Source organism: Lissotriton vulgaris, chromosome 6, assembly GCF_964263255.1.
Source record: "Lissotriton vulgaris chromosome 6, aLisVul1.2, whole genome shotgun sequence".
Taxonomy (NCBI): domain Eukaryota; kingdom Metazoa; phylum Chordata; class Amphibia; order Caudata; family Salamandridae; genus Lissotriton; species Lissotriton vulgaris.
In genome coordinates, this window is record NC_141694.1 from 148,492,643 (window position 1) to 148,509,279 (window position 16,637).

Consider the following 16,637-nt stretch of genomic DNA (forward strand, 5'->3'; position numbering starts at 1 on the left):
TCGGTTGAGAGTGCCTGCTGCTCCAGCCTCTGGCTCAGCATTGTGGTCTGAGGGCTCTGTCAAGCATTGGGTGGTTGCAAGGTCCCTCCTGGCGTTTAGGCAAGGCTGGTGGTTGTGCCCGTGGCCCCGTTTGGTATGTGGAGGTCATAGGGAACCTGCCCAATCCATTTGCACCACACACACTGAAGTACAGAGCATGCTGGGCATGCACTAACTAAGCGACACCCATCTCGGCCAATAAAAGAGCTACTCTCATGCTATTTATAACAGTAAACAGCATAAGAGCAGTGCCAATATTGTCTGGGGCAGGTGAATGCAGCACTTCATTGGAGACTTGTCGAGCTGTCTCTGCTTCCCAGCCCTCCCTTATAGCGATGACTGGGGACGCCTGAACTAAACGTCAGGTTGGCCGCAAGCAACATACCGGCCAGCCTGACTTGCGCAGTTTAGATACAAAGCCCCAGCAGGTGGTTGCAATAAACTACGCCCAGTTGGAAGACAGGACGCTTTGCCTGCCGGAAGATAGGTAAAGTATTTGAGGGATGTAATGGCTCGCAGGTAGCGGGTCAACGCCCCTGCGCCCATATAGAGAAAACCGCTGCTGCTGTTAGGTTAATTGCCCATTACCTCCTCGTCCGTCTTCCTCGCCACAGTGATTACTAATGAGCATCCTGCTCCCCCAGAAACTCCAAGCATAAGTTAACATACTAGCCTCCCTATCCCACCAAAATGGCCCCCAGTGGCAACCACCAATCACATAAAAGGATACAAGATCCACATTGCGGCGGTCCTTCTTTAGCGGACTCTTGTGCCCTGTTACTGGGGGGGGGGATTGTTGTTTCTACATGTGTGTTTCACAGTGTTTTATTTCACCCCCGCCCGCCCCCCCCGCCTTTACTGAGGAGCTTCTCACCTAAGGATTTGATGGGAAAATATTGGCAAGTATTAAAGTGTATTGACATAGCTTGACCTTTCTCTAAGTAGACAAGTTAATTATCTGTCGTTTGTGTGCTTTTAAGAGATGAAGATTTGGCACAAAGTCTTTCCAGCCTTGCTAGCCCAGACTCTCCCGTTGGTCGTACAGGCCTTAATTCTGAGTCATCTGGACTTTTGTAAATCTCTCTTCCTGGGTACAGGGGCTGATTTCCTGTCTCAATTGCAGCTTATTCAGAATGACTTGGTCTTTAAAAACCATGTAATTCTTCTGCCAGATTTCCTTCAGAGGCTTTGCACTGGTTTCTTGTAGACAAGTGGATTGTGTTCAAATCACTGTGTCATGGTTTCTGGGGTTTTCACCAAAATGTACTTCCGTATTTTCAGCATGAATTTTCTAAATATGATGTCCTGTGTAAATTGAGATCATATTATGCCAATCTATTGGTAATGTCCTGATTTAGTCACTCTAGAATTGGAGGCTGTAGGTTTTCTGTCAGGGCTGCAACACTCTGGAGTCAGTTGCCTGCACATTTGTCTCTTTGAAACTAGCTATTGGCTTTTAAAAAACGTCTGAAAACCTGACTTTGGCTTTAGTCCCTTTATTTATTTGAGTTTTATATAGCGCTGGCTAGACCCGGAGGTTTCAGAGCACTTTACATAAGATTCCACAAAATTACATCCGTTCCACGTTACATCAGTTACAAGAAAACATTTCAAGAACGTCGGAAGACGAAATAAATGGAGCTTAGAAGGGAATGGGGGTGGGATAAAGGTGTAGGAGGGAGAAAGGATGGAGACAGGATGGATGGAGACAAAGGAGAGTCTGCCCAAAGTCCGGCTGGGTAGGTGATGGCAGAGGGGGAAGTCCACAGCCCAGCTCCGCTATAGCTATCATGTAGCTCCACCGGGCATCAGTCAAGTGGCTAGGTCTCAATGAGAAAACGATTAGAGAGCAAAGAGGAGGGATAAATGGAGTATAAAGGAGAAAGTGGTTGGAGTAAAGGGGGAGCAGGGAGAGTACGACTGAGAGACGAGGTAAGGTCTGCCCAATGTCCGGCTGGGTAAGTGACGGCCGAAGGGGTAGTCCACAGCCCATCTCCTCTATAGCTATCAAGTAGCTCCACCGGGCATCGGCCAAAAAGCTAGGTCTCCACGGTCAGAGGTAGGATTCACAGATTCGGTATCCTGAAGGGTAGGCCGGATGGGGGATTTGTTCGAGGACTGATCGAAGCCCGTTTTATTCGCAGAGGAGTAGCATGATGTGGTAGGGAACACAGTGGTAGCCATCTTGGGGTCAGGCAGGGGATTCTGACCTTGGAGTTAGAAACAGCTGGTTCCCATTTTAGTCTTTTGCTGGGGTGGGGGGTGTTTGTTGTGCAATGGAGCAGCTTGAGGCCGGAGTCAGTGTCCGCTTGCCTCCCGAGCAGGAGAGTATTTCTGTGTTATAGTTGCCATGAGGAGAGACGGACGCCATAATAGGTATTGTACACCTCTGATATGCACAATCAGTAAGAAGCGAAAGGCCCTACTCCATCTGCTTCATTTATGTGACAAAAATTAGAAAGAGCTCCTCTGAGAGATGTTTTCCAAAGCAAAATCAAGCATATCTTAAAGGCGTCACACCCATTTTTATGACAAAAGAATGACACTGGTTTTGAGCCAAGACTCCACTATTAACAAAATGATGGTTGCAGAAAGGGGTCAAACATAAACTTGCCATGCCACAGCCTTGTGCACCATTTTTTCGTGGCATTGAGGAAGTTAACAGTAGCAGTATTGGCTAAAATAAATCTAAGCCAAATAACCGAACCTGCTACTTCCCCTTCAATAACAGCTCAATCAGGAAACTTCCAGGAGCAAAAACGCATCTGGCGAGTCGTGCAAATCAAACCAGATTTCATTACACGATGTTCATCACTATCGTGTAGGCGCCATGACAGGGTCAGTCAGGAAACACCAAACACCAACTTGACTTCATGTCAGACTCTTTGCTGTATCTCATTGAGACTTGTTCTAATTCTCTATTCTCATGCAATCTGATTATCTTTATGTTTGCCTTCCTTCATGGTTTCTAAATTTTAATGGACTCCATCCTTCTTGGTTCAAGCTGGATTTATTAAGGGGCTATGCTAATTTATTTGCTTTTGAACTGTTATCTGTTGGGAAACATTTCCTCGCACAATCTTGAGGTAACACCGTCCACTCTGCAAAGTCGCTTTGTCTTAGAGTCAGCAACTTGACCAGGGCGTTCAGAGGGTCTGAAGCAAACAACACTTTGCATTTTGGAAGCTTATGTTTTCAGCTTAAATTGGTTTCTTTACTATCATTATTAGCCCCACTGCATAAAGTTCAAAGGTAGTACTGACATGGAGATCTCAAGTTGTCCCGTGCTTAGGTGAAAGTAACACATCAAGTCCTCTCTCAGTATTTTTGGTACCTGTGGTTTTGTTTTTCAGAACTTTAAACCCAAATTCATTAAATTAGACTGTAGACTAAGCTGCTGTATTGCTTGTAGCTCAATGTGCAGCAGCAATGGTGGAACTTTAACGCACCAACAGGGGCCATATAGAAGGAGCAGTTAACCTTTTCAAAGCAGAGAGGAAATATTGTTTAATAAAATAGTCAATGCGCATTTTCTAGTTGTGCTTATTGGAAGAGTTTGACACCAGTGTGGCATTTATTTTCACAATAAAATAATAGTGCAAAGCAGAAATCAGAGCTGCTAATCAGTAAACATGACTGTAGTTCAGGGCTTGGGACTCAAGATTCAGGCAATGTGAGGTAAAGAGACTGGACACGGAATAGCATGAGAGTTCCAACCCCCCACTTCCCGCCCTCTACCCCAGTGCTGCCCTGCCTCAAGGTGCATGATCTGGTGAGTAACCAGTATTTTGGCTCACCTCAATGTAACCCCTGGCTATACTTATTGTCACAGTATTGGCCCAAACCCACTGACCTCTCTTCCTTAATGTCCAAACTATGAGAAAGCAGAACAAATGAAGATTTCTCATCACCAGTTTAAATCAGTGTAACTCTCAGTCTGACAAGTTCCCCTACTCGCTAGGGCTAGAGCACAAGAGCCGGTTTATTGATAATCTAACCAGATTCAAGACTAACCGAAGATTGATGATTTTTTGTGATCTTCTTCCATAGATTAATATAGACCAAAGAATTGCAATGGGATGTAATGATCAGACCAGGGTAGATGACTATGCACACTGTCAGTAGCTAGTAAGGGCCTAATTTAGATCCTGACGTACTGGGTTACTGCATCACAGAGGTGACGGATATTCCCTCCGTCAAAATATAAATCCCGTCCCTCCGCCGAAATACAAATCCTATAGGATACAATGGGATTTATATTTCAGCGGACTGATATCCGTCACCATTGTGATGGAGTAACCTTTCCGCCAAGATCTAAATCAGGCTCTAAGTGAGTACATGAGAATAAAAGGAGGAAGATGTAGAAAAAGAATGTGTGTGTGTTTTTATGTGTATGGGAAGGGAGGCTTCAATTATAATATTAGTACCAATATGGTTCGCACTTCAGCTGTATCTGATGGGTTTCCTCCTTTCTTTCACCTGTACAGGATGGGTCTTGTAGGCAGCAAAAAGAGTCCTAAGAAAAAAGAAGAGAAAAAACAAAATGGATCTCGTAGCCGCCCTTCTCACAAACCACCGCCTCCACCCCCTCCCGTAAGTATATGTCACACAGTCCTACGTGTTTTCTCTTATGCATTGGAACTCATAAAGTATGCTGGTGAATGTTAATAAGTGACTTTAGTAACTTTTCACCATTCATACACAGTGGGATTGATTTTTCTCAGTGGCAATGTTGTGTTTGCCCACACTTGTGAATTATGTGAATGATTGGATACTCAAAGAGAGATTTGTTAATCCTCAAATTGTAAGGTACATTTTACCCCATAACTGTGCACATAAAAACTACTCCTTAGAGCGAACAAAGCATGCAAGTTGTTCACTGCGTGTGAAAATCATATATGAAAGCGCCTCCATGTTGGCATATGTACACTATGTGCACAGTAAATAAAAAGGAGTAATGACCCGATTCAATAAGAAAAATCATGGGGCAGATTTACAAGAAAGTGACTCAGTGCGGAATGCAAGTCATTTGGCTGCCCCACACTAAGTCAAATTCAAAGCACAGGGAGACGACATATTTACAACAATATGTTGCATCTCTGTGCTTCCCCCCCCTGTGCTGGCGCACAAACTGCTGCCATGCGCCAGCACCCTTGCACCATGGTGCAAGGATGCCTGCAATGTGGGGAGATTGTTTTTGTTCAGGAAGGGTTCCCTTCCTGCACAAAAACAATATGAAATGCTGTTTTTCAACTTCTATGTGTGCTGCATTAGCACACATAGAAGTTGAAAAACGAAATTGTTTCAATGATAGTTTATGTACAGGAAGGTAACCCTTTCTGTACATAAAAAATCATTAGAGGTGGTTTCCTCTTTGTATGTGTGCTGCAGAATTATTTCAATTCTAATCTGTGGCAAAATGCTTTTACACTCTCCCCAAAACATGGTAAAATTGGCCTCTATCTGATTGGGTATTTACTTTACTTGTAAGACCCTAGCATATGGTTCTAAATGTACCCTGGGCCTGTTAATTTAATGTAATTAGTGGGCTGCAGAACTAATTGTGAAACCCACTAATAGCCGTCACCCTTAAGGTATGCCCTCAAGACTCATCCCTCAGCATTGCCATGCCAAGAGTACTCTGCCCGCTGTATTAAGATATGTCTGTCGGTCCAGCGGTCTGGCATTTCTAGGAACCACCATTATGGTGGTTCTGAGAAATGCATTGAAAGTTTCACAGATGTATGGCAAACGTTCCCATTTTTTTTTTTTCAAAAACCAGAGCAGGATTTTGTTTTTTGAAAAAAAAACAAGAAAAAAAACAATGCCCACTCGCCATGGGGGCTATTTCCCATGTTGATGGGGGCATTTTGCAGTTTTCACCGGCCGTTACCCCCAGGGTTTTTCTGGAGGTGATAGGCTGTGAAAACTGATTTCCATGTCCGCCCATCTAAATTAGGTGGGCGGACAAACAAGTCCAATCCCAGCGGCCCTCACTCCATTAAGTTATAAAAGAGGTATAACCATGGTAGAAAAAGAGTAGTCTCTGCCATTGCTACACCAAAGATCTGCTCGCATGTAAATCGGACGGACGGTTTTACTGGGGGAAAGAGTACTCCATCGCCGTTGCAACGGACTACACTTTCTGCCAACTTATAAAGTAGACATTAAGGGCCAGATGTAGGTCGGTTGGTAACGGCCGAAAATCGGTATTTTCGGCCATTACCGACCGGTATTCAAGAATTGGCATGTAGGGGCACAATTTTACAGAATCGGTAAATGTACCGATTCTGTAAAATACCGAATCGGTATTTTTACCGATTCGGTAAATCTCAGATGTAGGTGGGACTTTTCTGAGTCCCAAAGGCCCTACAAAATTGGTATTTTACCACACAATCCTATTATGTGGTAAAATACCAAATTCAGGTGTGCATGCACATGTGTGCATGCACACCTAGCCATGTGACAGACAGACATGCCCTTAGGGCATGTCTGTGTGCCACATGGCACACATGCTTATTTGTGGGGTGCCAGAGGGTGTCAAAGTGACACCCCCTGCACCGTTGCAAAATTCGGTATTTACCGATTCTGTAAATACAGAATCAGTATTTCCCATTGATTCCTATGGGCTTCAAAGCCCATAGGAATCAATGGGAAATACCGATTCTGTATTTACAGAATCGGTAAATACCGAATGTTACAGATTTGGTATTTCCACATCTGGAAATACCTACATATCCACCCCTTAGATTTACCGATTTTTAATTACCGAATCGGTAAAATTCGGTAATTAAAAATCAGTAAATCTATTCTACCTACATCTAGCCCTAAGTTTGAACATTATATTAACAGCTCCAAGAGCTGCAGCTCTATCACGAAATGTATTTTATGGGTTAGCTGATCAACAGGCACATTGGCAGCAGCCCACAGTGCCAACACTCAGAAGCTTTTTTTTCTCTTTGTGGGTCTGAATTAACTCTTATCACAACACTTGGGATTTCATAAATCACCGGCAGATGGAAAAGGTGCTGACACATCTTTCCTGATTCTTTATTAGTCTTTTTAGTGAAGCACAGCAGTGGCTTCCTTTCTTCATCTATGACCCTTAGAATTTATATCAAACTGTAAGTGTGCTTTTATATAGAAAGCAATGTTCTATGTTTCTGTGAAATGGGTTTCATTTACTACTTCTTCTTTGGTGATTTCCCAGATATTCGACCATTGAACAAAATATTATGAAATTTGTGTTAGGTATATAGGGGCTCATTTAAATTTTGGCACCAGTTCATGGAACCACTCTTATGGGGTTAGCAGCAGCTCTACTATCCCAGCAATGGTTGAGCTCCTAAATGTACACACGTCTGCATGGTTTTAGACATTTTTCCTCCCTAAATGGCTCCCACACACATGAGAGAAGACCCCTCAGAGGAAATCGATCTGTGACCTCTGGTTCACCATGCCACATGGCATTTCCGACTTGTCATCATTTTTGTGATCCCCGATGATGGACCACGAAAGCAGGAGTCCTTCTTCAGGAATCATCTAACTATTGACATCACAGGTTGAGACATTTGAAGGATTATTCTCTCTGGGGCCATCATGGTTAATGTGACTATTCCAAACAGAAAGTTTGGCTTACAAAGGGTGACTCTGCCAAAACTATTTCTGCACTGGGTGAGCAGGAAGTGGCGGGGTCACCAGGCCCACACCTTCAGAGAAATTGGGGAATAAATAGTAGGAGGCTTTTTTGATTTTTGATGCTGTCTTGGTTCTAACGTCTTCCATTGAGGCCTATATTAATTACATCAAACCTATAAATGTAACTTTGTGGAATCCTTTTGCATCTACATTTTGTATGCCAATCATAATCATGATACCTAATTATGAATTTTAATAGTAAACTATTGTGCCTCTTGCAGGATAAAAGACAGCTGTCCAGTCCCTCCACCACCCAGCCTTCGGAGCAAGGTAAAATTCTGAGACCATACAAAGTTGTCATTCCTTTGGTGCTGCAAAGTGTGTGTGTGGCTTGCTGATGGTTAGGTAAAGTCACCCAAAAAACTCAAAATATACATTTTATATGTGCACTTTACCTTTATGTTTACAACCCCATGTGCCTCTTAGTAATAATATGCTTATCATTTGTAGTTGCGACAAAAGACGAAGATTGAAGGTTTTGTTTGTCCTGACAAAGGCAACATATGACTCTTTGCCGAAACACATAGTAGCTTATTATGAGCATGGCGGTCCTGGGACTGCCATACTTGCGGTGGCAGTCTGACCACCCATGCGGGTCCACCTGCCGAATTTGGAGTGTGGCGGCCGGACTGCCACAGGACTGCTGCCTCTTCCAGGATCCGAGGTTGAGTACCCCGTGGCAGTGGCGATGAGGAAAGGAAGGTATATGCCAATGGTGCACTGCCAAGCATATTCCAACTTGCATATCCACCTCCCAATTCATGGCGGGAGCCCACCATGAAAAGAGTGGCAGAAATGCAGTAGGGGCCCCTAAGAGGGCCCCCTGCTGATTCTGGGCCTACAGTGCATGCGGGGGGCACATGTTGTGCCCCCTGGAATTGCACTCTTGTTCCTGCACGTTGTGGTATGCATGACATGGTGCATGCCACACCGTACAAGAACGTGCTGCAGGCACTCTCATGGTATCGGTCTGCTGTTAAGGTTCTCCTATGAGCCTAACACAGCTGCTGCTGCAGCACCGCCCGCCCTGGAATCAACTTTGAATCTGATGGGTGGGTTCACCACGGGCTTGGCGGTCCTCCTACCAGTGCAGCGGTGGTGATGATACAGGAGGACCATCAAACTCGTAATCAGGCCTATAGACCTCATCCACAGGATTTATTTGGAAGGGCACTAAGACTTCCTATGGGGTGTTTAGAATCAATGAGATGTCTAGAGATGCCCCATCTCCTACATTGAGTTGTGACACGAGGAGCAAGCAACATTTTTGATGACACATACTACCTTCTTGGTTAATGTTTTGGCGCACTGTCAAGGTGTGTATTAGTTGGATCTATGTTCGACTAAATCATTCTCAGAATGTAATACGTATTTTCTATCCATACACTAAAAGATTCTTGTAAGGGGAAGTGGATAGGTTGTTTTGGTTATATCTCTGTGACATAATGTGTGTGAATAAAAAAGGTGATGAAATATATGTCTTTGATTAAAATTAAAATATCTGTTTATGATTTATTTGTGGGAGGGAACCATGACTTGAGAGAGGTGAAACCTTTAGTAAGTCATGATGTCTATCTTCTCCTTCAGCAATGGCAAAAAACAACATATTGCATATTGTATGGTTTATGCCATGCCATTTTTTTCCATGTGTACAATTTTAAAGAAGACACTTACCAGAAGCACATATCCAGGATTAAATGTATGCAGCATGGTAACATTTAATGTAAAAGTCTCCATGACTGTTAAAAGAATTGTTTTCATGTGTAAAGTAATTGCAATATGCAATCTATGAGGCTGTAAATAGTGTTGTTATTGTGCCAATGCTGCTGTACAGTGGTAATACATTTGAATGTAATCATTGTACTGAAGTACTAAATATTTAAATCTAGGTTTATTAGTACAGTTACTCAAACTTACTTATGTCACTGAGCCACAATTATTTTCATCGACATGGCATAGATACATGTGTGCATGTGTGTGAGAATATATGTAGTATACGTATTGTGTAACAATGTAATATAGTTCAGTATTGCCATCCATGGGTTTTGGTGTCATCATATTCCAGAAGGCTTAAGGTTGAGTGGTTAGTAAAACCAGAACCCGAAACGGCAATGTAGGACCTTATTACACATGTTACCAAGGATGTATTTTTGTATTTTTAAATTAACCTAATTATTTATTTACTACATTTGCAACATAACTTGCATAATATGCACAGTTCCCAAAAACGGTTGTTTCTAGCTCAAATGGGTAAAAATAATAGAGCCAGAAATTGTGCTACATAATTTAAATAACCTTGCCGCATAATGTGGTCCTCCATGCTGCAAAATCTTAGTAGCCTTGACAATGGTAAAGCTATGCAGAGTGGTATAAGGGCTGGCAACACCCATATTTCACAGATCCAAAATCAAATCTAATGACCTCACAATATTTGTTCCAAAAAGTAAGAACACCTAAAAGCACAGCACAGTTAATTAACATTACATATTAAACAAACTGATAAATAATACTGTAAAGATCCAATTTCCAGTCAATTTGATGAAGATCAAATAGCTTTATTTGAGAATCAAGGCAGATACCTCCAGCACAGCTTCACAACTCAAAGATCAACTCCTATAATCAAAAGCTAACATTCTATCATAGCAACATAGCTAACATTCTAATGATGACATGCAGATGCACTCAACTCTACACATCTCCCTACTTGACATACACTAAATAAATTATACATTTTTTTTAATATAAATCGTATTTAAAGAATATAATACATTTCCATTTTTTATATTCAAAAGACATCAATCTTCAGAAACATGAACTGGAGCACGGCATTTGCATATGTTTCCAGTACTCCAAGCTGATCCATCAGATAGGATAAGAACATTTCTTTTTATAGACTTCACTTAAATCGGTGCAGAAAATTTGCTGTCACCCTTTGTAGTTACACCACCACGTTTTATGGTCACCCTATCACCAATCTCAAATTTAATATCTTTCACACTCTCCCTATCATTATAACAGTATATTCAGCTTGCATTTTAACTACTTTATCTTCCTCAGCAGTTCTGTCCATCCACACACAATCTTTCACTTTCAACCAACCAGGAACCTCTTTGACACCAGGTTCTCGTCCCTTTAAAGATATAAATGGAGAAACCCCTGTTATTGAATGTGGCGTAATCCTGTAAGACCACACCAATTTTTTTAATTCTACACGCCAAGACAATCCATTAGACAGGGACAACTGAATATTATCCATAATCAATCGGTTAATTTGTTCCACTAAACCATTAGCTTGTGGCCTAAATAGAGCAACCCTCTCATGAATGATCCCAAATTTAGAAAGAAATTCCTGCATTTCTTTCGACACCTATTGCACACCATTATCTGACACTAGTGTCTTGGGTATCCCTTCATTCATAAACACCCTTTCCATAAAATCAACAACTCTTTGAGTATTTATAAATTCTGTGCTTTCCACCACAAACCATTTAGAATGGTAGTCAACAATGACCATAAAAAACTTGCTACGAGTACCAAGCTTGACAATTGGCCCAAGAAAATCAATCGCCACTCCTTCCCATGGACGTTTGGGAAAAGTTGTAGACACCAATGAAGGCTGCCTTACAACTTTAGTTTTATCCGCTTGAGCACAAGTGTAACACTCTCTTACTGCATCCTCAATCTCTCTATCCATTCGAGGCCACCAATACGATTGTCGGACCCTTCTCTTATTCATATTCCTGCCTAAGTGTCCCTCGTGAGCAATATTTATAATTTTCCCTCTCTGACTTGCTGGTGGTACAAATTGATATCTCCTCAATAGTTTTCCTTCACTTACACTCAGTTTAGCCTTAACATGGTAGAAACTTCTGAATCTTACATCTTCAATAATGTTTTGATGCCACCCATGAGAAACACAAGTAATCACTTGTTGTAAAAGTTCATCATTTGACATTGCATTTGCCCATTCCTCCTTGCTAAAAGCATGTTCAACTCTTTTAACATTGTGTACTACATCAATCATGTCGTCCATATTATTTTCCACACCCTCAACTGGCATTCTAGATAAATAGTCTGCTACTACATTCCTGAGACCCTTAACTTATTCAACAACAAAATTGAAATCAAGTACAGACAAGATCCACCTGGAAATCCTAGGGGTAACATTTCCTTCTAATCCTCTGCCTCCTTTGAACAGATGAACTAACCGTTTATGATCACTTTGCACATGAAAAGGAAGACCCCATACAAAGTACTTAAAGTGCCTAATCCCCCAACAACACGCTAAGGCCTCCCTCTCTATCACAGAAGATGATAGTTCCGCATCTCGCAATGTTCTTGAAGCAAATCCAATGATCTTTTCCTCACCATTACTCAACTGAGTCAAAACTGCTCCAACCCCTACTGCACTTGCATCAGTAGTAACAAAAGTTTTATCCTGGGCATTAAAATGCCCAAGAGTAGGAGCACTAATGTTGCTTCTTTTAATGTTATTGAATGCCTTGTCACAACTTTCATTCCAAATAAAAATAACTCCTTTCTTCATCTGCAGTCTCAGTGGTTTAACAATTTCTGTAAAACCCTTGACAAATTTTGAGCAATACTCAGCAAGTCCTAAAAACAACTTAAGCTGATCCTTAGTTTTTGGAATGGGAGAGTCTCTAACTACAGCAATGATACATTTTTTAGGCTTAATACCATCTTTGCAAATTTCATGTCGAAAATACTTCACACTTTCTTTTCTTAACTGACATTTTTCTTTCTTTATGGTCAGTCCATTATCGTTCATTCTTTTCAATACCTCTTTCAGAACAATATCATGGTGTACACTGTCTTTTCCTACAATTAAAACATCATCCTGAAAACACAAAACATCATTCATGTCTCCAAAAATCCTCTCCATCAGTCTCTGAAATACCGCAGAGGCGGATGCTAAGCCAAAAGGCATCCTACAATACCGATATGCCCCTAACGGCGTCACAAAAGTCTATGATCCACTTTCCAAATCTATCTGATGATACTCCGAAGACATAGCGATCACACTGAAAATAGTACCACCACCCATAGCTGTTAGCATTTCAGAAATATTTGGCAATGTTTGTCTATCTACTCAAATATTTCTGTTTAAATCGCGTAGGTCCACACACAAACAAATTTTGTTTCCTTCCTTTGGCGCTACGACAATCGGAGCTAACCACTCGGAGGCCTTGATTGGTTCAATAATTCCTTGAGCAAGGAGTTTTTTAAGTTCACATTGCAATGGTTCTCTTGTTAAATTGGGTACTGTTAGAATTGGGTTTTCTGGTTGGCTAAGGCTTGCGCCAAAGCCAGGCAGAAACCACCACTCTAGTCAGGGCAAGGGAATTACACGCCAAAGATAACCCCTGCTCACCCCCTTGGTAGCTTGGCACGAACAGACAGGCTTATCTCGGAGGCAATGTGTAAAGCATTTGCGCACGCACACAGCAACAACATCCCAGGCACACTACAAAAGGAACTCCACACAAGGTTATATAAAAATAACTTTTGTATTGTCAAAACACATCAGATAGTAATCACACAATAAACATTGTGCCAACTGGCACCGGTAATATTTACAAGGGATTATTTACACAGGACAGGGCCACGTGGGCCACTGTCAGGATCAACACTTAGTAGAAATTGGTACTAGTAAAAATACATCATAAACCTAAAACCAGTAACCACTGGTAAAAGGTAGGTACACACTGCGCAATACTAATCACCATAGGCATAGATCATGCAGGGACACATAACCTCACTAGTATAAACTTTTGTAGGCAAAACAACATCCTAAGCATGAAACACAGTTAGGGGTATCACAGGCATAAAGGCATTGCACATTACGCATAAATCACATTAGGCCTAACCACTATAAATACAGTAGGCAATCTCCTCACTAGTCTAAACACACCAGACCCTAACTCCTAAGTATAACTCACATTTAGGGGCGTAAAGCACAGAGTGAAGTACCATCTCACTAGCATAACCACATGGAATGCAACATAATCTCATAATCATAAACCACAGTTTAGAGGTATAAAACACACGGTGCGCAAAACTTACTATAAACAATACATTTCCTAGCACCACATTTAGAACACATCTCAATCACATTAGGGCTTTGTGCCCTATACCTCTACCAGTCCCCCAGGCCAACTGGCCATCAAGAAGGGGCTCAAATGCCCTGTGTCCAGAATGTCAGGGCGCGCTGCCAACGCAGCGCCAGTCAGGAGTGCGCCACTGGCTGGGCAGCTGAGAACAATAACAGGGCCTAAACGCTGCAGCTGGCACTAAGTGCTGCGCAGATGTGGAAGGCCTGGCAAATCTGTGCCACCTCTGTCCCTTTCAGGGACTCTCTCTCAAATGGCGCCTAAACGGTGCAGCTGCCCACTACTTGCTGGGTAGCTGTAAATCAGCAAAACTGCAGCATGGGCTCACAGTAGTCCTTAAAACAAATTGCACCACATGTTGGAGCAACTCTAGGCTCTGGAAATAAAACATGCCACTAGGAGCACTCCGGCTCCTAAACGAATTGTGCGCCCATCATAGACAGAGCACTGGCCCCCAAACACTGGTGCCTTAAATAACTGTGCCCCCAGGGAGCCACTCAGGCTCTACAAATGCAGATCCTACAACTGGGGCAACCACAGGCCCCTCTGGCCCTCGGGACCCCCACCGGGGCCCTTTAAATAACTGTGGCCATCATTGGAGCCACGCATGGGCCCGGTAAACAATTCTGCCCCAAGGGCGAGCACTGGGGATAGAAATCAACTTGCCTCCATGGAGCGCACCGGCTCTGTAGACAAACAAATATGGCCCCAAAACATTGGAGCCACAGGGCTCTGGAAAACAATGAGGCCCACACGTTGGACGGCCCTTTGCAATGTGGGGCCGCTCGGTCACTGAACAAATATGGCCCCCAAACACTGAGGCATCCCATGAGGAAGACCCTGGAGAGACTCAGGCCCTCTCAGGAATTGACCCGCTGTCTTTGTGGCAACCAATGCCCCCTAAACAATAAAAGAATGGACCCCTCGGGGCCCGGGCAAACGTAGGTACGCCCATACCCGTGGAGCGGTGAACAACTGGCGCCCCCAAGCCCCCCCTCACGGGGGCTTTGAGAAAAGTACCAGCCCCTTTGGAGCAGCCCTGATGCCGGGCCTCGATATGCACAGCCTCAGGGAGCCCTGACTCACTGGCTCTGATGCGGGGCTTCTACCGGTCACAAGTCTCAGTGGCGGAAGGCAGGAGGGGCGGCCTCGCTCAGCACAACGCAGGGCTCTCTCCTCCATCACAGGAGCCCCGCGCTGCTGGCGGCCTCGACAATCTTCTCCGCTTCACCCGGGCAGCTTCTCTTCACCCGGGAGCCCAGCGAGACACAGCACGGCTTCTTCCCGGCAGGCGGGAATTCCTGATTCACCGCAGTCCCCGCCCACATCCTGGGCAAGGATGCCTGACTTTCTGGGGGCCGCGGTGGTGATTTTTCTCAGCCACAAATGTGAGGGGTAGGGGTTTCAGATTTGTAAAGCGCGTAGCTACCCTGGGGCGTCACAGCGCTGTCAGTCAACCTGTAGCATTCAGAGAGGGGGAGCTGTATGGAGGGTTTTATGCGAAGAGCCAGGTCTTTAATCGCCGACAGAAGGCCAGTAGGTTAGGTTCTCTTCGGATGGGGAGTGGGAGGGAATTCCACAGCTTTGGAGCATTATATGAGAACAGTCGCCCCCCTGAGCGGGCCTTTCTTATTCTGGGGACACTGGCCAAGGAAAGGGAGTCTGATCTGAGCTGTCTGTTGGAGTGATGTGGTTTGACAAGAGATCTCAGAATGGGCGGGCCTCTGCCCTGAAGTATTTTATGTGAGATGCAGAGGGTCTTACAGGTGATCCTTTCCTTAATCGGGAGCCAGTGTAGTGATCTGAGGGCTGGTTTGGCAGAGCATCTAGATTTGGTCCCGGTCAGGAGTCTGGCAGCGGCGTTTTGGGCACATTGCAGTCTGTTGATGACTGATGAGGGAGCCCCTACGTATAGGTTTCCGTAGTCCAGTCTGGAGTTAACTAGCCCTGTATTAGCAGTTTCCTGGATTGAAAGGGGATTAGGTGGAGGATTTTTCGAGCTATCTGAATGAGGCCAAAGCACGTGCCGGCTGTTTTTCTGGCCTGAACTTTAAAGTTGAGGTCCTGGTCCAACCAGATACCCAGACTCTTGACTTCGGACTTATATATATATATATTATATATATATATATATATATATATATATATATATATATATATATATATATATATATATATATATATATACTCCAAATCGCTTCCGTTAAGAAGACGTTACACGCACTCCAGGGGTAAGCGGCAAAGAGTGCAGTTTTATTTTTAGCCATACACAACATGACGCGTTTCAGCCGGGTTTCCCCAGCCTTGATCACATGACGTGTTTAGGAAAGTAACACCCTTAAATACCATGTATCAATTTAGAGCCTCCCCTCTTTTCCATTGAGAGAGAAAACAGACTAAGTCATTTCTAAAGTGCATTGAACATGAGTGCAAAATATATATAGAAGTGCACTCCTATTTCTTAAAAAGAAACAAAATTAGTTCAAAACATCCAATTGAACATAAATTTCAAACATCGTTACCACCATACAAATGGTAATTGGAGAAGAATTAATTCATTATGTCATAGATATTAACATCTGAAAAAATGCGGGGCCAGTGCCCAAATCCTGCTCCAATAAATAGAATTGCCAAAATTACACCAAATGACAAAAATTAATTGATCATGGTAAATTACCCAATGTGCAAAAAGTGAAAATGTGGCTAATACTAGCCATACATTAAAGTGAGTTAAAATCAGATGATTAGGGATGCAATCAATAAGCGGGA

General features: G+C 43.2%; 1 protein-coding gene across 1 annotated transcript in view; it reads left to right on the plus strand.

The window, feature by feature from the left end:
* BLK (BLK proto-oncogene, Src family tyrosine kinase) overlaps nucleotides 1-16,637 on the plus strand; it is a 369,223-nt gene that overhangs the window by 175,972 nt on the left and 176,614 nt on the right. The window contains exons 2-3 of the mRNA XM_086926186.1: nucleotides 4,527-4,632; nucleotides 7,959-8,007. Of these exons, the coding sequence (XP_086782312.1) occupies nucleotides 4,528-4,632; nucleotides 7,959-8,007 (154 nt within the window). The 5' untranslated portion in view covers nucleotide 4,527. The remainder of the gene's footprint in view (nucleotides 1-4,526; nucleotides 4,633-7,958; nucleotides 8,008-16,637) is intronic.